This window comes from Dipodomys ordii, unplaced genomic scaffold (assembly GCF_000151885.1).
Source record: "Dipodomys ordii isolate 6190 unplaced genomic scaffold, Dord_2.0 Scaffold87, whole genome shotgun sequence".
NCBI classification, from domain to species: Eukaryota; Metazoa; Chordata; class Mammalia; order Rodentia; family Heteromyidae; genus Dipodomys; species Dipodomys ordii.
In genome coordinates, this window is record NW_012267303.1 from 1,404,255 (window position 1) to 1,431,809 (window position 27,555).

The 27,555-nt window shown below is 54.9% G+C and overlaps 1 protein-coding gene across 2 annotated transcripts in view; it reads left to right on the forward strand.

The window, feature by feature from the left end:
- The window catches only part of Tbc1d22a (TBC1 domain family, member 22A), a 299,373-nt gene that overhangs the window by 215,491 nt on the left and 56,327 nt on the right, over positions 1–27,555 (forward strand). For both annotated transcript variants that reach the window (XM_013025776.1, XM_013025777.1), the window contains one exon: positions 1,474–1,601. In XM_013025776.1, coding sequence (XP_012881230.1) covers positions 1,474–1,601 — 128 coding nt within the window. The remainder of the gene's footprint in view (positions 1–1,473; positions 1,602–27,555) is intronic.

The window sequence follows — 27,555 nt, forward strand, 5'->3', positions numbered from 1 at the left end:
GTATGCTTTGATGACATCAGTCAGAGAGTGCTCAGGAGTATGCTTTGATGACATCAGTCAGAGAGTGCTCAGGAGTATGCTTTGATGACATCAGTGCTGGAGAACCTCCAGAGCTCTGAGAACTGCGTTAGTTCCTTCTGAGGGTAGTCTGCCAACCTCTAGCCAGCTCATGAACCCGAGGGGACACACCAGGTCCAAATGGTGGAACAGCCACACAGAAGTCTGCTCAGCTGAGGACAGTGGTGGCTTGGAGGAGGAGGAGGAAGAGGTGATAATGAATGAGAGGACACAGGACCCAAGACCCCGCTGTGGGAACTGAGCCCCTCCTTATTGGGTGAGGCCAACAGGGCCTCCTCTCCTCCCAGCCATGGCAGCCTGGAGTCCAGACGGGCCTGTGCATACATCTGCCGGAACTCCCAGCCATGGCAGCCTGGAGTCCAGACGGGCCTGGGCACACTTCTGCCGGGACCACTCATTTGGAAGATGCTGGGCATCTCAAGGTGGGCGGGCCCCGCTTCTCCCTTGCCTTCGCACTTCAGTTTGGAAAGCCTTGTTTCTGAAGTAGCGGTGGGAAAGCTTGAGCCAGTGCACCCTAGCAAGCCACTGAGCACTTGCCCCTCTCCTGTGTGTGTGTATTTTCCATCCTTAGAACTTCTTTTGGTGCATGAGGAACTGTAAAGTCTAAAGGATCTCTTCTCAGGACAAGCACGTGGGGAATGCACGTGTGAGGGAAAGCAGGTGTGCAGAGGGGACAATCCTGGGACAATTAGGCACAAAGGACATATGCCACCATTACTATCCTTCCCAGGCCATCAGAGTGCACTACACGGCAGGTACTGGGCAGGCAGGTAGTGGCCTGACCATCGGAATATTTGCCCCTAGGATGATACACCTTTCTCCGTAGGCATCATAAAACGGGGAGGAGGGCTTGAGGCTGTGGAGGCTGCCTCAGTCTGAGCAGAAGCAGGATCACAGGGCTGGTGTAGCGCTGCTTAGAGACAGTTGGTGGTGGAGCCTGGCTCTTTGTAGAGCCCAGCTGGCTTCTGGGTACCCTGGCTTAGAACCCAGAGCCTGACAGACCTGTCCAGGGAGAAGTCCTTTCATCTGGGTGAGGATGAGGTGTGTGGGAGGTGGCCTGCTCATTCTCTTGCCCTCTCTGGGCAGGTAGATCTGTGCCTGAGTCCACACTACGCAATACCCCTCCTTGGAACGTGTGTGTGTGTGTGTGTGTGTACGTTTGTGTGTACGTGTGTGTGTGTGTGTGTGTGTGTGTGTGTGTACACCCATGCCATCCATGGTGGCAGTGGCTGCTGTCGCCATCATCATTGCCACGGTCTCCACCAACGTCCGTTCCCTTGAAGGGCTGTGAAGTTTGTCCTTGGAGCTTGGCGGTGTGCATGAGCGGCGCAGGGCTTCAGAGGGGTGGCCGGCTTTCCTGGGGTTCTCCTGACCGCCTGTGTTTGTTTGGTGCAGAGCAAGTCCACGGGCACCTGGAGCAGCACGAGGTGCGGTACCTGCAGTTTGCCTTCCGCTGGATGAACAACCTGTTGATGAGGGAGGTGCCGCTGCACTGTACCGTCCGTCTGTGGGACACCTACCAGGTGAGCGCTCCCGGCCTGCCCGGCCTCGGCTCGGCTGGACGGACTGGCCTTCAGCACAGTCTCTCAGCTGAAGCACGGTCCTTTTAAAAGTCCACTTCTGGTGTCTGTCATCTGACTCGATGTAGAACAAGAAAAAAGGCTTTGTCCTATCTGTCTGTCACTGGATGTGGCTGGGACCTCTTGGTGACGCATTCCAGTGCTGGCCGGGCGTGTGCCTAATAAGGCTGCTCTCTGCTGGCAGCTTGAGCCGCTCCTGTCAGAAACTCACGCTCCCGACGTGCACGCTGTGTGTTTTCAGTGACTTATTACCAGGAGTGTGTCTTGAAGAGACTGCGTTTTCTGGAACTGGCTTTTATACCCTCAGGTGTTCACATTCTCACACCTTTTCATTTGTTCCTGACGCAGCCTGTGAAGCTGCGTTGTGTGCTGGGGTTCAGACCCCAGCTTCTGTCATCAGGGCAAATGGCAAAAGCTGGGCCTGGGAGCAGATCTCTGCACCGCACTAAGCGTGGCTCCTGCATTGGCCGGTTTTCACCGCACACTACAAGATACGTGAAAGCGTTGTGTGCTCCAGGGCTGTGCAAAGGGGGCTTTGCCCTGGCAGCTTGGCCCTGTGGGTGGGGCAGGAAGGGGCGTAGCAGGAATACATCCAGGCGCTCTCTGGGGCTGTGCTCCAGCCTGGGAACCTTGTGTATGGGGTCCATGAGAGAGTGGTGAGAGGCAGGATGCCCTGCGGCAGCCACCGAGGCCTCCGGACCGAGGAGCCTCCATCTGGAGGACGGGGTGCTGCTGGGCCTCCACACCCGCCATCCCTGATGGGCTGCCTTTCCCGCGATTACCTTGGATGGGTGCCTAGCGCTTTGTTCTTGTTGCTGTTCTTGCTGTGGTTGTGCGCTGTACAGCAGGTGTGGGTGGCCCGTGGTTCTTAAGTCTCGTGTTGATTTGTAACAGCTACTGAATCCAAACTGTCCTTACATTCCCTCACCTCCCGTTTCATGACCATAGGAAGCCCTGTGATTTACTTTTTTTTTTTGCAGCTTGTACGTTCTCATGCTGATTGCTAAAGGCATTGTTACTGGTCCGTAGGCTTTGCCTTTCAAGGTACTTGGCAGCTACAGAATTTCTGGATGAAAAAAACATGAAGCCTTACCCGGCGTTATTTGGTCATGTAGCTGCCAGTCTAGTGCCATTGATCGGCTCTTCCTAGGATTACAGGAAACAAAATTTAATATCCTGTAAATGGCAAATGCTTTCCATTTTTGTGATTGGTCGGACCGTTCAAGACCCAATCCCCTTTCATTAAGCACAGAGTTCTTTGTACATGGTCCCATTATGAGTGAATTAGGTCTTAAGTCAGTTGCACTCGGAAGAGCCGGAAGATGGATGGACTTGCCTCTGTCCTGCCCCGCTTCTCCAAAATTTCTAATAGGTGGTAAAACTTGGGACACAATTAGGACCTCATCACTGAGTTAATTTTCCTGAAATTAAATTTTGTCACGAACCGACTCATTCATATGATGGACTCATTCTAATGCTGATAGCACCCTGGTCATAAGCCTTTTTACATCTTAAAAACTGGGGTATTTCTATTTTACAGGGCCAAGTAACCATGAAATTATATTGCGTCTTTGGCAATGAAAATATACCGTAATCATCGGGTAGCAGTTGGCTGGTTATTTTCTTCTAAACTGGGTTGTTTATTAGCTGGGCTTTTCAGGTTTCAGTAACTATCTCCTCACAGAGGTACCTTGAACTCCTCTTGGGACGTGTGTCAATGAAAGGTTTAGTAATAAGCCCCTAACCTGTTTTAGGCTCCAGATACACAGTGGTCCAAAAACGAATGGGCTGAATTATTCTAGGCGTGGAAATGGCATGGTTCTCACTTCTTTGGGGCCAGCAACCTAGGGACCCAGGCCTGGTGTGTCATTGGTCTTAGGCAGTCCCAGCCCCAAGGGGAGCCTCAGCCTGTGAGAACCACTTTCAAGTCCTCTGTCAAAGGCTGTGCCAGGGGCATTGCCTCCAGTCCAAACCATACTCATGGAGAGGAACTCTGGGTTTGTTCTGTTCATTGTGGGGCTGTGGCTGTACAGCTGAGTTAATGTGTTCTATATTCAGTTTTTTCACCAGTTCAACCAGGATTTCTTTAATAGCACACGGGGGTTTCATTGCGATAATTCTATAGATGTGTACAGTGTATTTTAAAGATGTTCATTCCTCTATTATATTCATTTAACCCCTTGTCTCCTCCTAAACTTACTTTAATCCTTTTTCCCCCTCCGCCAGGCAAGTTCCCCCCTTTTTTTCACTCATGCCCCATTATTACTGTGATCATTGTCCTCATGTTAGATCTAGATTTTAAATGAGAAATGTGATATTGGCTTTTAAAAATCTTGTTCAACATGGTGGTCTCTGTTTCCATCCATTTCCTGCAAATGTCATAATTTTATTTTTCTTTATGACTGAACAATACTCCATAGAGTGTATGTGTGCCTGTGTATGAGTTTATGTATGCGAATGTGTGACTGTGACTGTATATGTGTTTACATGTATGCATGTGTCTACGTATGTGTGTTGGGGTATATGTGTCTGTGTGTGCATGCACACAGCATTTTCTTTATTCATTCATGAGTTGTTGGGTACTTTGGCAGATCCCATAATTTGATTATTGTTAGTGTGGTGCTAAACATGGGCACGCAGATCTTTTCTGTTGCTTTGCATTCCTTCAGATATTTGCCCAAGACTGATATGGGGGGCTCATAAAACATGTCTGCTTCTTTGGAGCCTCCAAACTGACTACCTTGGTGGTCTCACCCGTTCTCATCCCCCAACAGAGTAGCATTTGGAATCTCAATGTGGTTTTGATTTCCTTTATGGCTAAAATTGTTGATCATTCCTTTATGTGTTTGTAAACCATTTGTGTTTCTTCTTTTAAGAATCATCTATTCAAATCATTTGCTCATTTATTAATTGAATTATTCTTTTACTGTTAAATGTGCTTAGCCTTTAATATTCTGTACATTAATCCTTTATGTGTTGAATAACAGGTGAAGATTTTTTCCCCCATATATGGGTTGTCTCTGGGTTTTGGTAATTGTTTCTTCACTGTGCAGAAACTTCTTAATTTTGTGAAGTTAAATGCATTAGTTCTAGTTCTTATTTTCTGGGCAGTTGGAGTCTTTTTCAGAAAAGAATTGCATATTATCTATATCTTAAAAATGCTTTCCTATTTTCCTGTAATAAGTTCCAGGTTTCAGATCCCACATTAAGATCTTTGATTCACTTGGAATTGATTTTAGTACAGTCTGAGAAATAGGAATCTCCTTTTAGTCCTCTGCTGGAGATAACTGGTCTTGCTCACATCTTTTGTTGAAGAGGCTGTTTTGCTCCAATGTATCTGTTTTACATCCTCATTAAAAATCACATTGGCTGTAGGTGTGTGACTTGATTTCTGGATCTTCAGTTCTGTGCCATTGGTCTTTAGGTCTGTTTTTGTGCCATTGCCAAGCTGTTTTTGTTACTATGGCTCTGTATATAAGTAAGTCTGGTTGTGGAACCTTCAATGTTGCTCTTTTTGTTTAATATTACTTTTGCTATTCGAGGTTTTCTATGTTTCCATATGAATTTTAGGACCGATTTCTCTAAATCTGTTAAGGACACCATTTAGATGGGCATTGGGACAGAGCAGGTTTTTTTTTTTTTAATTTTTATTTCTGTTTTGTCAGTTGTGGGGCTTGAACTCTGGGCCTGAGTGCTGTCCCTCAGCTCTTCAGTTCAAGGCTAATGCTCTACGACTTGAGCCATAGTGCCACTTCTGGTTTTCTGAGCGGTTTATTGGAGATAAGAGTCTCACAGACTTTTCCTGCCCAGGCTGGCTTTGAACTGCATTCCTCAGATCTCAGCCTCCTGAGTAGCTAGGATGACAGGCGTGAGCTACCTGGCTTGGGTTGGGTTTTGATGGGCATTGCATCAAGCTATGAATGCTGAGGTTCCACTCCCTTGGCCCAGCTCCTAGGTGCTGAGTCAGAGCAGCTTGCTGTGCTCTGTCTACTCAGAGGGCTGAGGTAGTAGGTGTCTGGGTTCTGGTGGAGCAGCTGCTGTTTGCTAAGATCCAAGGTGCATCAAGGGCCCCTCAGTTTTCACAGCTCAAAGGCCTTTCCATTCGGACCCTCCAGCGTGGCTCCTTCAGCCATGTCCCCAAGGTCCACATGGCTGGCACGTGCAGCGTGGCTTCTCCAGCCATGCCCCAGGCCCCACAGGTGATCTTTGGTGTTTGTCTAGGACCACCAACAGCCAGGATGGAGGTGTCCTGTGAGCTGCCGCCATTAGGAGTTTGGTGTGACCAGCAGTGAGTGTCCTCGTTGGAGTGCGTGTGGAAGGAGCGCTGGCAGGACGCGTCTCCCTGTAGGAGGGTCTCATGTAGGTGCGGTAGGTTTCGTGCCATGGTGAGCCAGAGATGACAGTGGACAGTAGACTCAGGAGCTGGGTGCTGGCTGGTGTGCAGCCTCTTCTTATTTAGTTAGTTCCGAAAGGATTGGGAATAAAAGACTAAGACAAGAAGAGCCTCTTTAGCTACCATCTGTGACCTGGGCAGGGCTGGCTGGGGGCGCAGTCCGGCAGGAAACATGTGTCCCCCAAGAGCCAGGCAGGCCTGGCCAGGTGCACAGTCCAGCAGGAAGCATGTGCCCAGGATGATGCCTCTGTTGGCCTCTGGTCTCCAGCTCCTTCCTCCCTGGATAGACACATTCACATGGAAATACCCACTGGTATTTCCCTCACCAGAGGGCCCCATTGAGGTAGGAGGCACAGGGGGCAGCTGACAGGGTCAGGGATCTATAGAAATGTCAATATGCAGCCCAGGATGTGCTCTGTTCTGGGGCTCAGTGAGCACAGCGCTGGCTCTGTGAATGCTTTTCAATGGCAAATAGATTCAGCAGAGAGCCTGTGAGCCAGCAGGTGCCTTCCCGGGAATCACTGGGACCTGGGATCCGTCCCGTCAGGCCCTGGCCCAAGTTGCACCGCAGTTGTATTTAGGAATGCTGAGGTTTTCTGAGCTCAGAGGAGGCATTCCCATACACGCGTCTGTCCACCCCTCCGTCCTGCCCTCTGCGCATGGCCTCTGTGAGCGGCCAGCTTGGGGACCTAAGACACTGTCCAGATGTCTGAGCAAGCAGCTCTCCTTCCTCAGCGGCCTTGGGAAAGGGACACATGCCCTGCCTGGGACCAGCAGGGGCTGGAGGCTTGGACATTCTCTGCCCAGGGTGCAGTCATGATGAAAAGGCACGGCAGTCGGGTCTTGCGGTGAGTTGAAGGTGAGGTGCAGGGGTCAGAGGGGCGCCCAGGGCAGGAGTCCACATCCAGGCTGCAGGCCCAGAAGTTCTGAGCAGGTGATGGGCGGCGCGCGGCGGGTGAGGACCATGCCCGTGTGAGGGGTGGTGCAGTGCACGGAGGGAGGGCAGACTCAGCATGTCCCCGCCACACCTCTCCCCGCTGTGCCCAGGTGACACGTGTTGGGACTCTCCTCTACCCCCTTGGTACCACCGTGCTGATACTGTGAAACATGGCATTGGAACTGATGGATTGGTTAATCTAATAAACCAGAGGAGCAGGGCTCCTTACAACGCGCTTTTTCATAAGCCCATTAAGATTTGAGGGTGTAAGCGCTTCATGCCTGCCCGCCTACAGGAAGCAGGAATACATCACTGTCAGCCAGCAAAGGTTTAGAAATGAGAGTATCCAGCAAGACTCGGCTCTCGCCGATGAGTTTGTAGGGTGGAGCCGGAAGAAGACGTAGCTGACACTTCAGAGCGGCCTTCGCGTTGCTCTCTGGGCTGCTGTAGAGGTGGCATACATACGTGTCCTCACCAGGCCGCTCTTCCTGTACATCACCATCATGCTGGGCTTTAGCAGAGCTCGCTCAGGGCTTGGGACTGTGGACAGGTGCTTCCTTTCCTCTGCAGCCCTGGCCAAGTGCGTGAGGCCCCAGAGGCCTGGTGCGTGTGTCCTGGAGTGGCTGTCTCTGGATAGGGGCTGGGACCCCTCACCTTGCACACAGTTCTGACCTGTCTTAAGCTCACTTTGTGGACGAAGGTACCCCCTTCCCCCCCCAAATTGTCCTTTGAGCAAGATAGGTGGTTTGTGAACATTTTGGTCAGCTCTCCATGGTTGGAACAGGTTCTGGAGAGCGTCCGCTTCACAGAGGCAGCTGGGGCTTTCAGAGCCTGGTCAGTTGGCCTGATGGCTTTTGGGATCATGGCAAGGCATCACGGCATGATGGGAACAAAACTTCTCACCTCATGCCCCAGAGGTGAAGTAGAATGAAGAGGGGGGGCGAGGTCTCGAGGTCTCGCTGTCCTGTACAAAAGCACCCCTCCCTGAACTTGAAGCCCTCCCACGGGGCGTCCCCGCTTCAGTGTGTCATGTCCCCCTGTCTTATAGAGACATTGCTGGTGCCCAGGTCCCCTTGTCAGGCCTAGACAAGGCCCCAAGGGCAAAGGGAAGGGCTGCCGGTTCTAAGAGAACTGTGACAGCTAGCACTCGTGCAAGGGGTGCCCTGGGGCCTCTCCCGGGCTGTGACGGCGCTGTGCCCCCTCCTCCATTCTCCTCCTGGTGATTGGAGTTGTCATGTTCTCACCCTAGCAGCTGGGAGCTGTGCACAGGACCGGGGAGCTCCTGCTCAGCCTGGCGCGCATCCCGTCCCCACGCACATGCCCCTCCCCCCCCACACCGCCTGGACTTTAGACTCTGTCTGAAGTCTAGCATAACCCAGTACCGACCTTCTTCTTCATGCCCTCTGGAGGAAAGCTAAAAAGTGAGTTAACCTAAGACCTGCTTCTAGGAACTTGGCCCTGTGGGCCTCTAGGGTGAGAAGCGTTCTCAGGGTTTCTGTGACCCTGGTGTTACTCTTAACTCCGCCACGTGCATGCTCTGCTCTCCTTTCTGGGCCCACTGTGGCCAGGCTTTGTGGCACTAGGGCAGCATTCTGGGACAAGTGTTGCTACCACTCCCGCCACTGTCTTGAGTATTGGAATGTCCCTGGCTCTGCAGACCTCTGCACTTGCTTGCTGACACACGGACCTTGTCCAGAAGGGAGCCCTGTGGGCATTGGACTAGTGCCGACGGCCTCAAACCTGCATGCCGAGGCTCGCTTCCCAGTGCCTTGTCTTTCCCCTTGTGTTCTGCGGCATCATGTTCTTTTATCAGCATGAGTGTATTGCCCAAGCTGGGGGCAGCGGAGCCCCCGTGTTGAATCTAGCTGACCAGCATTGGGTACGGTGTGAAGGGTGGTAGCTTCCTTTTCCAGCAGGGTTCCTCTGTCCCAAGAGCAGTGTGTCCGCAGGTCTGTTGTCTGTCTGGCCCCGTGGCTCACTTAGAGAGGGCAGACATCCCAGGGGAGTGAGAACAGTACCTTGTTTTTATGAACACTCGTTTAGGGCGACTGATGTTCTCTCCCAGAACTTGAGTCTAGTAGATGATAAAGTGCTAAATGGCCGGTGGCTCAGGCATCATGCGGCGGTCCTGCTGGCCCTCCGATCACGCGCTGGTGTGCAGCCTCAGGAAGCTGCTCCTGAGCCTCGGCGCACTGAGCCACGGGGAGGGCGTGCACACAGGTGGCCCTAGAGCTGTGTGGCAGTGCCAGGGGCCCTCATGGCGGGGCCGCGGGGCCGGGAAGGAGAGCCCGGCCTGACCTGTGCAGATCGAGACAGGACCCTGCTGGGCCTGTGCTATACAGAAGAGGACAGTGAGGCCGGTGGGAAGGGGCCTTGCCCAGCGTCTCCCGCTGGAGCAGCCATGCATCGGTGGCCCTGGCGCCAAGAGCAGATGCGACGAAGACCTGTGCTCCTTTCCAGCACTCTATCCTTGCGGGCTCTGGCAGCCTCCTGCTGATGGCTGTCAGGCCCTGACTTGCTGGGCCCATGGCATGCTCCTCCTGTCCCTGCACACCAGGCTGTCAGGCCCTGACTTGCTGGGCCTGTGGCATGCTCCTCCTGACCCTGCACACCGGGCTGTCAGGCCCTGACTTGCTGGGCCCGTGCATGCTCCTCCTGTCCCTGCACACCGGGCTGTCAGGCCCTGACTTGCTGGGCCCGTGCATGCTCCTCCTGTCCCTGCACACCGGGCTGTCAGACCCTGACTTGCTGGGCCTGTGCGTGCTCCTCCTGACCCTGCACACCGGGCTGGCGTCTTCTTAGGCTGTGTGTCTTGCAGGCACGCCCATCTTTGTTTTCTGCGGTGGCATCTCCACCGCGTCTGAGTGCTGCCTGCGCACCATGTCCATGTCCCCCCCCCCCCACCGTGCCCTGGGGCCTGGCGTGTTTCCTGTGTTCCCTTCGGGCTGGTATGGGCCTGGCTCATGGAGCTCTCTGAGTCTTCTTGCCTTGTGACGCTCAGCTTCCCTCAGGGTTGGGCCTGGATGCCATCCTTGCCTCCTGGGGTGTGGTGGAGTCCATTTGTTCTTGATGACAGAGCCCCGCTCCCGGACTACCGGCGGGACCCCATATTCAGCCTGGTCTTCTCACAGGCAGAGTTCAGGAGAGGCACTGCCCACCCGCCCTCTCCGCTGGTCCGGGTGGAGGCCCGCAGGTGCTGTGTCAGGGCTGAGGGGTGCTTACGGCACACATTGCTCTCCCACATGGGGCTCCCAGGTGGGGATCAGAAGTAGGGGAAGGAGGGACGCCTCTGGGCAAAGGAAAGGCAAGGATGGTTGAGGATGGTTGGGGTAAATTCACAGTATCACCAGGCTCGTCTTTGTCTATGAAACAATGGCACCCGTTCTGCCAGGTCAGCTGGCAGCGTGCAGTGTGCTGGCGCTCGCCAAACCCTCCTGTGTCCCAGAGCCCTACCCGTATCTCCATGCATCACTTCACGCGCTCGCATCAGTTTTCTTGTGGCTCCAAGAGGCCCCCCCCCCCACCGGGTGACCAGGGGAAAATGCTCTTGCTGTGGGGCCGGTGCTTCTCTCCACCTGAGGCCCTGATCTGTCTGTTTCATGTGCTGACGTGGCGTGTGGACTGAGACTCTCTCCCTTAGTGGCAGTTAGTTCTGCAGAGCCTGTGGTTCCCAGGAGCACCATCAGCCTTGACTGAGAGGAGACGTGGGAAGCAGGAGCCGGGATCCCGGGCTGCAGGAAAGATGCGCACTGTGTTGTGAAAAGAAATCAAAGCCTTGAGGGAACATGAGGTGGCCACCGGAGCCTGGCTGGCAGGTTAGAGATGAGTGCCTTACCACTGCCGCACATCGGCAGCGCCAGCTGCGTTCACCTTGGACTTGGCCTTCTCCCGCTGCCCCCTCTGCAGAGGAAGCCGGCTTTGATCGGTCCTCTCATCGTCTTTGTGGTGCTCAGTGCCTGCTCTGCTCCGTGCTTCCCTGGCTGCATTATTTATCTTCCCCAGGTCTGCCTCTTAGCATTGGCTCCGAGTAGCCTTCCTGTGAGTGGTGCAGCCGAGGGCCTTCCAGGAGCTCATTGCTATTCCAGCAGTGTGCCTCCACTTCCTTCTCAGGCCCATTGAATTCTCCGCATTCATTTCCCCTCTCCAGTGGCCAATGTGATAACAGAAGAAAGACACGCTGCTTCTGATTGAAGTCAAGTAGTGGGCCAGCGGCAGGTGCCTGGGAGGTTGCTGATGAGTTGGGTGGCAGGCTGACTGAATGGCGTGGCCCCTTCGGCCCCTGCCTCCTAACTTGCCCGGAGCTCTCCGGTGTTGGGTGCAGTCTGCCCGGTCCCTGAGCCTTCTCACTCGTGGAGCAGTGGCTCCCGGCTCTGACCTCAGCATGACCAAGTGCTGCCTCCCTCTGAGCAGCCAGCCGATGGTTAGGGCCGCAGAGGGCAGTGTAGGAGCTAGGTGTGGCATTGCACAAGGGTGGCCCTGCTGCCAGGTAGCCGTGCTGCAGGAGGTGGGCTGTTGTAGTGCACACTCGTGGTTGGCCGTGTGCCCGGCTTGGGCTCTGTCCAGTCCCCACCCGCTCCCATCTGGACTTTGTCTTGATCTACATCCCAGTGTGACCTTCTAGGAGGTGGTGAGGGGAGATTCCTGGCCCCATCAGCTGGCTGCGGCCTGCAGGCAGTGGTAGCACCAGCTCTTCTCTGCAGACCTGGGCACTGAGTGGACAGAGAGGCAGAGGACGGCTGATTAGGGGAAACTGGCCACGATGATGACGGTGCAATGCATAGATTCTTCTCTCCAGTGTCCCAAGGCAGTGTCGCCAGCATTAGGCTGACCCGTGACCCAAGGCAGTGTCGCCAGCATTAGGCTGACCCGTGGAAGCCTCGGGCTTGGAGCCTCAATTAAGCACCCTTGATAGGATAGTCAGCGTCTCCACACGCACCAGAGGTCTAGAGTGAAGAGCAGGAGCTGGGTCCACAGAGGGCGGAGGGGAAGCTCAGGAATGAGGGCGCATGAGAGGCCACCCAAAAAGAAGGCATGCTGGACCCTGGGAAGTGTGGATGGCTCTGGAAGCGTCCCTGGGAGGTGGTTTAGGCGGCTCTGCCAGTGGAGGAGGCCTGACAGGGAGTGAGGTAGCAGCTCCCGGGGTAGGTGTCATCCAGCCCCCGATGAGGACACAGCCACAGTTGGCTCTGAGCTCTTGCAATTGGACCTGAGTGCATCCTTACTGCTGCTCGACCGCTGAAGGATCTTGCTGCTGAGAGTAAGCCTAGCCCCGTGGCTGTGGTGGTCCAGGCTCCATGACTGGGGTGGTCCAGGCCCTGTGGCTGTGGTGATCCAGGGCCTGTGGCTGGGGTGGTCCAGGCCCTGTGGCTGGGGTGGTCCAGGGCCTGTGGCTGCAGTGTTCCAGGGCCCGTGGCTGCAGTGTTCCAGGGCCCGTGGCTGGGGTGGTCCAGGGCCCGTGGCTGGGGTGGTCCAGGGCCTGTAGCTGCAGTGTTCCAGGGCCTGTGTCTGGGGTGGTCCAGGCCCCGTGGCTGGGGTGGTCCAGGGCCTGTGGCTGGGGTGGTCCAGGCCCCATGGCTGTGCTGACCCAGGGCCTGTGGCTGTGGTGATCCAGGGCCTGTGGCTGGGGTGGTCCAGGGCCTGTGGCTGGGGTGGTCCAGGCCCTGTGGCTGTGCTGATCCAGGCCCTGTGGCTGGGGTGGTCCAGGCCCTGTGGCTGGGGTGGTCCAGGCCCCATGGCTGTGCTGACCCAGGGCCTGTGGCTGGGGTGGTCCAGGGCCTGTGGCTGGGGTGGTCCAGGGCCTGTGGCTGGGGTGGTCCAAGCCCTGTGGCTGGGGTGGTCCAGGGCCCATGGCTGGGGTGGTCCAGGGCCTGTGGCTGTGCTGACCCAGGGCCTGTGGCTGGGGTGGTCCAGGGCCTGTGGCTGGGGTGGTCCAGGCCCCATGGCTGTGCTGACCCAGGGCCTGTGGCTGGGGTGGTCCAGGCCCTGTGGCTGGGGTGGTCCAGGCCCTGTGGCTGCGCTGATCCAGGCCCTGTGGCTGGGGTGGTCCAGGGCCCATGGCTGGGGTGGTCCAGGCCCCATGGCTGTGCTGACCCAGGGCCTGTGGCTGGGGTGGTTCAGTGACTGTGGCCAGAACTCTTTTTGCTGGCTTGCACTCTGCTTTCCCATGCGTATTGCCTTTTCATGCACACATACATGTAGCACTGCTTTTCCTGCCCATCCATGCTGTGTCTGATATGAGTCTCTTTGCAGAGTCTGATCAGGTAGAGGTAGAGAAGCAGTTCCTAGGAGAGGACAGGAGTGGCTGGTGGGACTGCAGGGTGTGGACGGAGCCCTTCCCTCAGTGCTTCTGAGTGTCCTTGGGCCTCCTTTGGCCACAGCCCTGCTTGCCTCTGACAGCATCTGCTCTGGGGGGTGCGGTTGGAGATGGAGCCAGGATGGCGTTCTGTGGGCGGCTATGGCTGTGCAGGGAACGTTCCCCCACCCCTCCCCACCCAGGGCCACTGCTCATGCCCCGCGTGGCCTGTGAGCAGCGCGCCTGGCGCACTGTCCCCGCTGTGGGAGGCCGAGTGTGGGAGCATCGGCGAGGACAGCGGATTCCAGGGTAGTTTCCTTTCCCAGCCTCACACAGACGCACATGTTGGCGCTTCACTTCCAGCAGCCATTGCTCTCGTCTGCTTTCCGCTGGAATCAATGGTTTTTGCCGATTTCCCGTTGAGCATTGAGTTTTGATCTGGGGTGTGGTTCCAGCCTGAACTTTGGCCAATCCACGCCCGTCACCTAGAGATGTTGCTTATTGGATCTGATGTGAACACATTTTGATGACCGCGTAAAGTGTCACAGATTGCTGAACCTTTGCTGCCCAGAGCACAAGAGCCAAGGTCTCTTTCTATCTGGTCTAATTTGAATGAGAGACGGCCCAATTCTGCTCTGCTGTTGTCGGGGCTGCCGTGTGCTTCCAGGTCTGGGAGGCTGTGCTGAAGGCTGCACAGTGTCCCGTCACTTATTTATAGTACCAGATTGAGGCTTATTATTTCTGCAGATAGGTTTGGAGCAGGACCACCCATGGCTAAAGGAAGGTGTGTTTTCAGTTGTGTGAGTGGGTGTTGTGTTGTTCCTGTGTTTTGTTAACGAGGAGCCAGGGTGAGCTGTCTACTGGTCCTCCAGGCGTTGGAAGCATCTCCAAGCAGCCTGGCCTCCGGGGAACTGTGAGAGACTGTCTGAGTAGGCCTCTGGGGACTGGGATTCTGGAGAAAGATCCTCGTGTGGACAGGACCGTGGCTGCGCTTACCCTTCCTGTTGATGCATATTTTATGCGCTTGTCGGCTCCGCTTACCGTTGAAGCCAGAGTGCCGGAAGCCAGTCTCTCTGTACCCAGCAAGTGCAGCAGCCCCTGCTTGTCCTGATGCAGCCACTGTCAAGGGTTTCTGAATTTCTCTCTCTGGGAAGAGTTGCTGTTCAGCAGACAAGGAATCGCTAAGATACATAGCAGGGCTTGGGGATTCAGCGGGAGCTCAGCCCCGAGGCTTTCTCTGTGGAGTGTGGCTCATGCCTCTGCCTCTTGTCCACACCAGCCTCTCAGATCTCCCATTGGGCCCATGCAGGGGCCTGCTGCCATGTGCATGCGCTGTCAGAGACCCCGTCCTCCCCACTCAACCAGGCCTGTGATAACCGCACCTGTGCCCCACTGACATGCACATGTGCATGTACACAGCGGGACTCCACTGTGAGCTCTGGAGGCCGGAGTCACACCGTCTTCTCAGATGCCCATCTGGGGACATTACCCTTGGTCAAGGTGCTCAGAAGCCATTTCCTTAGAGATGAGAATTGAAGGGCCAGAGTGTTTCTTCTGCGGATTCAGATATGCCAGGTACTTTGTCTTCCCTCACTGCCCCTCCGCCTTGCTCACGGCCCTGCTGGGTTCTGTGTTCCTCGAATCCTTTGCAGAGCTCGTCCTCAGCGCAGGGAAATGTGCGGGGCCAGTAGATCTGCACAGCAGCACATAAGCGGTGTCTAAGCACACAAGCTGGCATGCACGCACACCACTGTAGTTTAAGTCTCGCATCACCGCAGTAGCCCTTCTCTTTAGGACATGGCTGTCCTCAGACTATTGTTTACCTCCGTTCTGTACTTGGTGCTGCTCCTTTGGAAATTCTGTGACATGCAAACACAGCAGCGTTTATTAAAGCTACCCATTTCCGAGGCTGTGCTTCTGTGTGGGCATGCAGAAGACCATCCACCAGGCACCTGCACCCAGGGCTGGAATTTGGCAGAAACAGTGCTGATGATGGAGTAGCCACAACATCGCAAGTCCTCTCCTACCTGCCCGCCATGGCCTTCCACCTGCCAGCACCCTGCCAGTGCCTCGCCTCCTTAACTCACTAAACTCCACTCCTGGAATCCTGTCAGCTGGAAGACACACACCTGCAGACAGAGGATGCCTTTTTAAGCCGAGGTTTTTTCCTGCCATATTGCCTGGGCGTCCCTCCCTCTGAATCTAGGCTCTACTCCTCCACTCTCACCCTCTTACGAAGGATTTCCCCAGGAGAATTGCAGTTTTCAGGATTTTCAGCTTTGGGGATTTCAGTATTTAGGATTTTAATCTTTCAGGATTGTGGTTTTCATGCTTTTGGACTTTAGAGGTTTTGCTTTCAGGGATTTGATGTTTGGGGGTTTCAGGGATTTTGATGTTTGGGGATTTCAGCACTCAGGATTACCGCCTCTGGGATTGTCCTTTTGGAGCACATGAGCATGCGCTGGGGCCAGCCCGGCCCAGCGTGCTGGATGCCGGGGCTGCTCTGGCTCTACACGGCCCTCGGAGCAGCCACATATCTCGGCAGCCCTCTAGTTCTCAAACTTAGTGGCTCTGAAGGCGATGGCAGCTCGCTTAGTGCATCCGCTGACGCAGGGTCCACAGGGCGGGCAGCGGGGTGTGGGAGGGCCTCCCGGCAGGACCCAGCAGAGATGCGGCTGGAGCCTCGCCGGCTCCACAGAGCATCTCCACGCCCCTGAGCTTCCTTACAGTGGGGCCGAACGCAGAAAATGAGGGGCAGCCATATGGTCCCATTTATGGCCTCACCTGGAAGTCCCCCAGGATTCCCACAGGCCAGGATGGCAGACCCTACCTCCTGATGGGGCTGGAAGAGCATGTGGAAAGGGAGACGCTTCCTCCTGTTGGTGCCACTGCCCTACCCCCTGTGGCCCTCCTCCTCCTCCTCCTCCTCCTCTTCCTCATCACTTGTCCTCATGGGTTGCAGCTCCCGGGGGAGCAGCACAGTACCCATGAGTCCTCAGGGCAAGCACGCGGGCGATGGGCAGCCTCTCTGCACCACTCTGTTACGGACCAGGTGCTGCTTGCTTGACAGGCTCTGCAGCCTCCTGCAGCAGGTGGCAGGGACTCTGGGCCCCTGGCTGAGGTTCTTGGGAGACCCCTTGTGGGCAGAGAGAAGTTCATGGGTGGAAGCCACAGCCAGACCCACGGAGGGCAGATCAGCGAGCTGCTGGGGCATCAGCCTCCTGCCTGAGGTCCTGAGGGGGCCCTGGGCCGGGAGCTACGGCTCCCCCTTCCCGCACGATCTCAGGCTGCTTCAGCCCCATTCAGCCTTCCAGGGGTCAGTGTTCCCTGCCTCAGCGGCGAGGGGCTGTGTGTTGAGATGCCTGCCAAACCTGATCTTCCTCTGGGGGACGTTCATTCCCCAGAGCCCCCAAGGCCAGCGTGATGCTCCTGTCCCTTCCTAGGGACAGTGGAGCACTTTGCCGTCCAGTCCCCTGTGTGGCTTCACAGCGTGCGCCTCAGTTGCTGGAGACCTGTGCGGGAGCGTGAGGGTGTCTGTGAGCACAGCGGCCTGAGGCGTGTGCACACAGACGCCCCCTCACGTCATGAGGCCGGCAGTTGGGGAGATGCGGACCCGAGTCCGTCCCGTCCCGGTTGGTCCAGGGCCTGGTCCCATCTTCACCAGGCAGGGCAGACGCGGGCTTTGCTCTTATCCTCACACCAGTCTCCGGCCCCGCTGGAGGCCATGGTGGCTCCTGGGGAGTGGCGGCTGTTGGCATCCGCCTGTGTCCAGACGCCCAGCCCCAGAGGGTGAGCCGTGTGCGCGGGAAGCAGAGGCTTCTTTGCAGAGGGCGTTGTCTGTTCCACCACAGTAACAAAGCCAGCAGCTGCACACAAAGACATATCTAAATATGAATTAAGTCTAAGTTATTAAAAAGGCATTGCAAGTTTTTATTCCCAGAATATTGAAAAATGGGAATACATATGCAAATGCAATTTAATCAGCCCGGTCTAACCTTTCTGCAGTCAGCTGATGAGAGCGCTTTGTGTTCTGAGGGAGGCCTCCTCGGGGGAGGGCACCAGGGCAGAGGGGGCCCCACCCTGTGTGAGCGCTCCAGCAGCTTGGTCCTTGGCTGAGACTAACCTTGTCCCAGAAGTTTCTAACTGTCGGTTAGCTAGCGCCGTGTGGAGCTCCTCAGGCCTGCAGCCTGCGCAGATAGGCCAGGAGCCATGTGAGCATCATCATTCCCTGACGGGGTGTGGCGTCCAGCTCACCGGGCCAGCCGTGGGAGCTGCGGGTCTCCGCTCTTCAGGGCGCCCGAGGTAGCGACTGCCCCAGGGCTGTTGCTCTCTCTGATGTACTCATCATGGCTGCTGGTGGGGTTGGCATCCTGTGTTCTCCCCCCGGCATCCTGCCCAGCTTGCCAGATCTCTCCGTTGCACTGCATGGCTGGCAGCTCTGTCACCGGGTTGACAGACGTGGAGTCCATGCCTTCCTCTCGACAACTCTAGCTGGGGGAGAAGTGGCCATGTGACAGGGCTGGGGCTCCTGGAGGCAGAGCCAGGTTCTTGGGGCCTGTTTTCCATGACCGTTGCATTCACGGGCCTCCCACACACTGCTTTGGTGACCAGTCAGCTGTCCTGGTGCAGGCCACAGGCGAGGTGCTCAGAGCAGCTGCTGTGCAGGGCTTTCTCCCGGCCAGCTGTGCTCCTCAGCTGCAGGCAGCTCTGCTGGCCGCCTTGCTGCTCATGCTACGTAGGTTATCCTACAGAGACCCTTGTAAACACAGAAGTAGGGAAATAGCCACGCCAGATGAACATCTATGCAGAGCGAGCGATTTGGCTCGATGTACTTAATGTCAGGAAGGAGTAAATGGTAGAGTCTGATCCATTTCATCTGCTGTTTTTTTATTGAAGTCAGAAATGGTTGTAAATTTTCAAGAATAGTGTTCTTTTACTTATTACTGTGAATACAGCATAACTAATAAAACAGCATTGGCTGAGAGACCAGGTCCAGCCCAGCCAACTCTGTCCATCAGGGGGACGGGGCTCCGTGTGGCCCCTTGTCCTCTCCGGTGCTGGAAGGGCTCCCGGTCTCCTCACTCATCTCAGTGACATGGACTTGTAGGCGCACCCAGGGCACGCAGGCTTCGAGAAGTCCCTGCAGGTGTCATCTTCATTCTGGGGCCACTGGTACTCAGGTGTCAGGAACGTGCTCTGTCAGTTAAATTACACAAAGAATTAACGTTAAGTCTAAACATGCAGAATTTTGTCTTTGCAATTAGCATCCTTGAACTGTACCCTCATTCCCCGGCACATACAGAGGCACTTTCTAAAGGATAGATCACCGTTTTTGTACATGAGAGGACTTGCAATGATGAATAGGTACTTCTGGCCCGCCTTGGCTTCTCGCAGATGCCTGTGACCGGACCAGCTCCTCTCTGCCAGCGGTGGCATCGCAGGTGGCTCTGCTCACGTTGCTTTCCTTCCCGCTGCAGGTGCAGGCCCTCTGAGCCTCTTGGTGCGAGAGGACAGGAGGACGGGGCTAGCTCCGCCCCCAGAGCGTGCCCTGCAGTGGCTGTTGTGTTGGGTGGAGACCACAGTTCCCCAGGAAGACCTGACCGCCCCCCGGCTGAAGGGCAAGGTCAACTGTACAGACTCTCCAGGGCATACATTAGGTTCACAGCTTCACAACTGCTGTGTCCATGAGGCTCTCACTGGAGCACCGTGAGATGAGCTCTTTCCCCATGCCCCTGCTCAGCCAGGGCAGGGAGGGAAGGCTTCCCCCTCCCCCTTCCCTCCCTCTCCCCTCCAGCCTTCTCTGTGTGAAGCCCAGCTCCCGTGGCCCAGCCCTGTCCCCTTGTTTGTAATAAGTGTTCAGTTTTGGAAGAATGCTCTCTGGACCCATGAGGAGGCTCAGGTGACACTCTCACTGTGGGATCTGCGGCTCTCACGGGCTGGCTGTGCGTGGGGTGGACAGGAAGCCAAGTCCTGGGGACCTTTGACACAGCTGGACGTTTGCATCCCGGAACCAAGCCCTGCTCTGAGAACCAAGTGTCTTTGGTGTGTTTGCTCTGGTGTCTTTGGAGATGGAGAAGGAAACATGTCCATCCAGGACTGACACCATCAGAACGCGTCCCGTGGTGACTTGTCAACATTTGGGAACTGAGCCACCGGCACCTCAAAGGAGTCACAGTGCTTGTGGACGCTTCGGTGACTTCTCACGGCACCTGTGGTTTCGCTGTAAAGAGGAAAGCATCTCAGTCTCACAAAACCAGTGACAAAGCCCCCTGGCATTCACGCCGTAAGGCTCAGTGCTGCCGAGACCCCACACTGCTGTGGCCCAGGGCAGCAGCCCTGGGGGAGTTGCTAGAGTCACTGGCGTGGTGAGGGGTGTAGGTTCCAGGGGCCCTGGGGGGGGCTGTCCCTCGGCTCCTGCCCTTGGTGAGAGGCGGAGGGGCCCTGGGGGGGGCTGTCCCTCAGCTCCTGCCCTTGGTGAGAGGCAGAGGGGCCCAGAGCCTTGCCAGGGCTGACCAGGCCACACAGCCCGTGCCACCTGCGACGCAGCGGCCTGGCGGGAAGAGTGGGTTAGGGCTCGGCACTGTCTCTGTCCCGTAGCACCTGCACACCGGCATCCTAAGCCTGGGCAGGCGGGGCTGGCACCCGCAGCTGGCCTCTGTGATTCTGCATGGAGTATGCCTTCCCGCTGGGCCGTCCTCGGTGTGCACCAGCGCCTCGTTTCTCCCCCCCCCCCACGCCTCACTTCCTCTCCTTTTCTTTCAAGTTATCTAATTGCAACCCCTCTTTGAGTCAGCACTGTTAATAAACAGGTATGATTCCCGCAGGCCGCCTGGCCATCGAAAGCTGATATTCTTGGCTGCTTTGTGTTGTCCCAGACCCCTCTAAACATTCAATCTAACTACTCTTGTTGTCTTTCCAGGACTTTCGAAGCGGAAAAACTCATTGTAATGTGAATTCTAGTGTCAGCTCTTACAGGCATTGTTTTTTTCGGTTAAAAAATCCTGCCTCCTCCTTTCCCCATGCTAGTAATAAAGAGGTAACTACCCAGGACAAAGGCCAGGACACATGAATAGATGGGCGTGTGTGTGTGCCAGGGGAACTGTGGTCTTTCTGTGTTAGGAGACGTTTCTCCATCCCCATCCGTGGTGGACTTGAAATGTGTCTGTGAGCGGTGCATGGAGGTGCCGCCGGTGGTGGGGGCCGTCCTGGGGGCTGCCGGGGCCTCCGTCCCGCGCCGTCTGCTTGCACCGGGAGCTCTGTGCGGTGGGAAAGGTCCAAGCAGTGAAGCGCAGGTCTAGATGCCACAGCCAGGAAGGGGGCAGAGGCCTCTGTGTAATCACGGGAAAGAAAGACACATGGTAAGGTTGTGTGTGCATGTGAAGGCATGCACATGTATGTGTACTTGTATGTGCGCGCGTGCACACACACACACACACACACACACACACACACACACACACACACACACGTTGGGTCCTGCCCAGCAGGAGCTCCCTTAAGGGTTCTTCTGTCATGAATCTGCCTGGTGTTGTGGACACACACACACACCCTTAAGGGTTCTTCTGTCATGAATCTGCCTTGTGTTGTGGCCAGACGCGAGCCAGCCTTGCTATCTCTCATGCTCACTTGGAATTCCACGGGCACAGGAGGAAGGTCCCTGCCCCCACCAGCCTCACGTGGATGGGAGCAGAGCTGTGGAACAGCGGGTACGTTAGCCTTGAACTCAGTTGATGGCAGGGCCGGCCCTGCTGGGCCTCCGGCTGTCTGGCCCTGTGCATCCGTGGCACACCAGCAGAGGGAGGCCTTGCGGGCAGGACCCTGCACGGGGGCGGCCCTCTGGCCTGGCGGCTCCTCCGCGAGTCACCTCCCCCTCTCTTCTGTCCCCAGGAGGATGAGGATGGGTGTCTCCAGTGTAGGATGGAGCAGAGGCAGAGGCAGGTCTTCCGGTATGGACACTGGCTCTGCTGGGGTGTGCAGAGGGCCGTGCCTGCTTCTCCCGTAAGATCTACTACGGCTGGAAATAATCCCCTCTCGTCTCTGAATGGAATGTTCCGTGCATATCACATGCTTATGGTATCTCCAAAGCCCAGGGGCCGGAAGCCCTAGTGGTTGCTCTATTCATGGACTCATGTTGTAGTAAAAGGCGGTAATTGATGAATATCTGTGGGAATGGATATGATTGTGTCCTCTTTAATGAGCTAACAACTTCATGCCGGAATCTCGGCAGTGCTATTGTTTAGAATAAAAAGAGACATGCAAATGAGTCTGCGTGCAGATTGTGGTAGAACAATGCTGCAGCCTCTTTATTGGACCCATTAATTAATTCCCCATCAGCCAGCTTCTCTGGGAATGAACTGGAAAAATAATTAAAATGATACATGAGGTAAGGAGTTTAGAAATTCAAAAGGTGAAGGCAAGAATTAGTTTAATACATAATTAGACATATTATTTGTGACTATACATTTTTTAAGTGTGGTTCACTGAGGCAGTAGGGCCCTATTTTTAGTTCTGGATGCTCAATAAATACCATTTGGGCTTGTTTTTCAATTCATAGAGGATCATAAATTTTCTTAATAACATTAAGTGGCTAATTATATTGTACATTGTTAAAATAACTCTTATTGCAAAACTCTAATAATACAACAAAAGTTGCAAAAGTAAGTTTTTACAGGAGTTACTTTGACTAAGTTACCAAGTAGAATTTGGGACATTTTGAGGGGAAAGTTTCCGCCGTGCGTTTGCCGGCTCACAAACTTGACTGTGGCACGAGCCTTGGAAGGCAGCTTCCTTGTGATAGAGCAACCGTGCCACCCGCCCTCAGCTCTGCGGAGCAGCGTGGTCCCAAGGAATGCTGTCCACCATGCTCTTCCACCAGGCTGTCCTCTTAGTGCCGACGGGCCCTCCTGGGGCTGCCTGCCGGGCCCAGGGGTGTTGCTGGGCATGTGTGTGGTAGGATGCACTTTCCCATATGGCTGGCCGTCAGAGCTGTCCTCTGGTCCTGGCATGGTGCATGTGAGTAGGGGCCAAAGTGTCCTGTTCTCTTGAAGTATACATCTCCAGATGCCTTGAGTTCTAGGAGTCAAAGGTTGTGAGCACTTGGTAAGAGGTTGCTGTCAAAGTGATAGGCTTGTACATCGATATGTGCGCTCCAGACCGGGAGCCTTACTAGTTCGAATAGGCAGCTTAGAAAGGACTTTAGTAGCTGATCTCCTAGGCCACTGAGAGCGCAGGGTGACAGGCGTGCGAGCCCACGCAGTAGAGCCACGTGCTGCCCCTGGAGGAGCGACTGCCACGGGGGGCTGCAGGGGCAGCGCAGGGTGGCCCTCCTTCCCGGGGAGAGCTGGAGGCCCAGGGAGCAAGGCCTGGCAGCCAGGGCCCTGGTTTGGCTTTGCTGTGGAAAGCAGGCCTGGCCTCTCCTACCTCGCGGGGCCCTCCGCCTGGGTCACTGAGACTGCGCTCCCTCTGCTGTCCTCCCCACGCCGGGACGGGCTCTTCGCTTTTCCCATCCAACTTCAACCTTTAGTTCAGGCCAGAGGGAAAGGATCCAGCCCTGCCATTTCCTTTCCTTCTCTTCAAATCAAATACCATCCATTAATTACCCCATGATTTGCTCTGTCAATCCAGAAACACTTACTGATGCTTTATGGCCTTGGCCTGTTGAAATTCTGGGAAAGAGGAAAAGGAACAAGCCAGTCCTAATAAATAAAAGTTATTTCCTCATTTGAATTTCTGAGTCGAGGGAGTCAATATGAGGCAGACATCAATCTTTCCATTCTTGATGTGGAGGAGCGATTGCTCTTTGTGTGCCATCCTGGTTGCGGCGATAAAGTGCACACAGGGCTTGGCCAGGCCCGGCCGTCTCCTCTCCCAAGACCAGCTGCTTGTTTGTGTTGTAAATTCCACGCTTGGCTTGGCGCTGGGCGCAGGACTGTGGTCCTTTGGACTGTGAGAGTGCTACTGTAGAAAACGCTATGTTTTTTAAGGCGAGTATGTCCTCTGCAAAGAATCTAGGCCCCCCACGTCTCCATCAGCTCTCCAAGAGTTTCTGGGAAGGGCTCACTGAGACAGATCGCTGAGGGCTGCCCCCCACGGGTCCAGGGCTGGGAGAGGGCTGGGTAGGCTGGTCCAGACCAGGGCTGAGACACGGCTTCCCTGGGAAAGGACCCACACATCCTTCTGGTCACGCCGTTCCATTCGCCAGGAGCTGCGCTTCCTGGCCGGAGCCTGTGGCCTTGGTGGCTTTCAGTTGTATGGAACGTGGCTCTTCATGTGGCTGGAAGGGGTGGGCCAGGTCAAGTCAGTGCGCGAATGGCCTGTCCTCTGGAGTTCTTCCAGATGGGCTCAGATGTGGGGCCGTGGAGGTCCTGTTTGCATGCCTTCAGTTCCCCGCCAGCCCCCGTAGCTCCCGCCACTTCACGGCGTGCTGCTTTCATACCTGCCGGTATCACAGACCAGGAGGCCCTGAGGGCAGGGCAGTGTCCAGCCGTACGCCTGCCCTGCCCATCTCCCTGGGCTCCTCATAGGACAAGCATGCGCACTTGCCAGGTATTCAGGCGGAGGACAGGGAGGCCATCCTTTGGCCTTGAGGTCCATGTCTCCTGGTCTGGCTGTTGGCTCCTCCCGCTAGGAGGCCCTCGTGAGCCATCGCTGGGCTGCACACAGGGCAGCTGGCCAGCCCCGCACCGCCCGTGCAAGGACAGTGCAGACAGCCCTTTGGTTCTGGGGTCTGATCTGAATGTGAAACTGAACTGTTCTAAATTTATTAAAGGCTTTCTTTGGGGCTGGAATATGCAGTAGATTTTCTATCCCTCTCAATCCTCTCTTAAAATTTAATGCTGCCATAAAAATGATGGATAACAAATTATTCTAGGAAAAATGATACTGAAAGACTCTTCTAACTGTTGAAGCAGAAGTATAGACTTGGTGAAGAAATATGTGTGACCCAGAAAACTCGCAAGGAAACAGGAGCCTCACTGCGGAAATCACAACCTCACCATGTTGTTACTGGCTGCGGGAAGCAACTGTTCTTACTCAAGATACTGAAGTGCTGAATCCATTCTGTGCTGCTGGCATTTTTATTAACACAGAACACTGTGTCTTTCTGGGATTCATTTGCAGCTTTCCCTATCCACAGCACTGCCGAATCTCCACCAAGATGCTAAGCAGCCGCACCCCGGAGCAGACACTGGGATGGCTCTGGTGGAAGCCCGTGCCTTTCCTCCTGCAGCCTGGCCCCTGCACATGTTTTACAGAATCTGCCAGTGGGGCACAAGACCGTGGCTCAGAGCCGGAAAAACCACAAGGGCTCAGGCAGTTATCAGAGGACTCGCCAGGCCCAGGAGGCACCAGGGAGAGAAGCTATCTTAACCACAGGCACCAGTCCTGGTCCTACGGAGGCATGGGTTCAGGCAGAGCAGGGCGGACCGAGGCCGGGCAGACACCATTCCACGCCAGCGCTGTGAAACACACGGTAGTAAAGGTTGTGCTTCCGTTGACATCCTGACTGTCACTCAGACCCAGAGCCCTGCCGTGCCGAGGCCCTTGCCCCCAGAGCTGCCGGTGTCACCCACACCAGGACGTGGGCGGAGGTCACAGCGTGGCCTCGGATGTGGGGCGGGAGGCTTGGGTGGGAGAATCGGCTCCCTGCTTTCTAGTGGGAAGTGTCACCATGACAACTCCGGAGATGCGGCAAGCGGGCACACCATTAGTGCTGAGTTCTAACCCTTCCCAGGCAACGCCAAAGGCTTTTCTCCAGAGAGAAGTGAACTGATTTGTGAACTGTGTCCGTCATTGCTCCTAAGCTACATCCACTCAAGTGAGTAATTAGCTTTTATGCGTATGTCTTAGAAGAAGAGACGCTTGCCATTTATCCAGGGCTCTTCCTTTGCACATCCGACTGCTGGCTTCTTCACCCTGCTCCCTGGTTGCCAGCTTCCCCCCGGACTGCAGATGGTGCTGTCCGGTCTTCTTGTCTGTGGGCCCCGTGCCATCTGGAGGCTGCTCACCGCATGAGGCTGAGGTGCCCGGCTCTGGGCCGAGGAGTTCTTGCCATCCATTCTGTCTACCAGGGCTGCTCTGAGCCTCTACTCTGGGTTGGGCCCAGACCTGTTGCACAGATCCAGTTGAACAGTGAAGGCCACAGTGCCGATGGCCTCCTGTGTGGCTCATCATGCTGTTCCCAGAACAGCCAGGCTGCTGGTTGAGAACCAAGACAGACACACATGCTGGATGGCAGAGGCTTGCCAGAGTTCCAGATGAACACATTTCACAAGTGGAAAGAAAGTGTCCTGGGACCATCCCTGCAGAAGTGGAGCTCCATACACGTGTCAGGCAAATGGGTTTTAAGTCAGCAAGTATTATGGGTTATGTCATTTTAAATGATGATAAAAATAAGTCAGTAGTGATGTGTAATAGCTCTAAACTTACACACACCTAAGAAACCTAGCCTTACATCGTGTTAACAGATGTTGCCAGAATTATCAAGAGAGATGCACAATCCACACTTACAACGGTAGATTTGAACTTACCTTTCTCCAAACAGACGGCAACAACATTATGTGTAGAAGACCATAGCAATATAATACCTTCCCTTAATTGAATGGCTGCAGTAGAACCCTGAAAGAAGAGAATAATCTGGAGCCTATGCACAATTTGAGCGCCTTTGAGGCCATATCTCAAGAGCCAGTGACTTGGGGCTGATAAGTGTTTTTAACGATGGTGCAATTAAAATAGAAACCATTAATACAAAGAGAGCAGCAATGGTCACACGAAACCCGAGCATTCGGAAACGTGAAAGCACACCTTTAAATAACCGACCTGTGTTTGGAATGGTGACTAGGTATTTCATTTTTTTCTTATTTATTTTAATACAATTTTATGGTTATTAAGGTGTTGTACAGAGGGTTTATTGTTTGATAAGTCAGTTATGAGTCCATTTCTCTTTGGACAATGTCACCCCTTCCTTCCCTTTCCCCCGGTCTGCCTCCCATCCCTGCCCGTAGGTTGCATAGTTCACTTTCCACATTGTGTCTACTGAGGAGCCGGTGTTTCCCATGGAGCTCTGGCCGATTGCAGTGCTGCAGGCCAGAGGCTGTGCAAGCCCGTCTCCCTGTGGCCCACCTCAGCCTCAGTCTTGGTCTCTCCACTGGTCTTAGTTCATTTTGGTTTGCCTGAATGTGACAGTTTGGGAAAAAACCAAAAGGTTGAACAACACAGAATAGTACCTATCTCTCCAAGACTGCGATAGGCCTCTGTGGCACCATGGTCACAGGGACACGTCTTCACTCACTGCTGTTTTTGGTTTTTCCTGCTGTGCCACTGAACAGAGCACGTCGCGTTCCAACCATCATGGCCGGAAAGAGGAAGAGGTGAAGTGCGGGCCACGCTCCCCTCATGGGAAGGCAGTGATGTGCTTTTATTTATATTTTACTGGCTGGAATTCAGACATGGGACTTCCCCCTCGATGTGGAGGTCATCTGGTACGTGATCACGTTCCTGGGCCACTGGCCCTACTGAAAAGTGCTGAGTCTCTTGTGATTCTCTGCATCTCTCCACTGCCCAGCTCCAGCCCATGCACATTTCTTACTTGGGACCTGGTCAGATACGAGCCCCACCCTTGGTTGTTCAGCCAAAAGGAAAGAGATGATGTGAAGAGGGCAGAAACCAACCAAATAGACACCAGGAAACCAACAGAAGGACACCAACAAAATTAAAAGACTAACGACACGGAGAAACTCTTCAAGGGGTAGAGAATGGAAACAGATGGCCAATATCCTGAGTAGCGGAAGGAATATCACTGGAGACCACACAAGGATGAAAACGATGATAAAGGAGTATTACTAACACCTAGTTAGCAGTAAGCTTAAACTGGGCGAAATGGAAAAATTCCATGAGGATATAACTGATTGAATTTTGCATGGGAAGAAATGTGTCCATTAAATAAATGGCATTTCTAATTAGGGGCTTCTTTGCGAAGACAACCATTGACATGGATGACTTACCAAACGTTCAAGGAAGAAATGGAGCACTCTGGTCTCATGGGAAGGAGGGGAGCACTCTGGTCCCGTGTGAAGGAGGGGAGCACTCTGGTCTCGTGTGAAGGAGGGGAGCACTCTGGTCTCATGAGAAGGAGGGGAGCACTCTGGTCTCGTGTGAAGGAGGGGAGCACTCTGATCTCATGGGAAGGAGGGGAGCACTCTGGTCTCGTGTGAAGGAGGGGAGCACTCTGGTCTCATGGGAAGGAGGGGAGCACTGTGGTCCCATGGGAAGGAGAGGA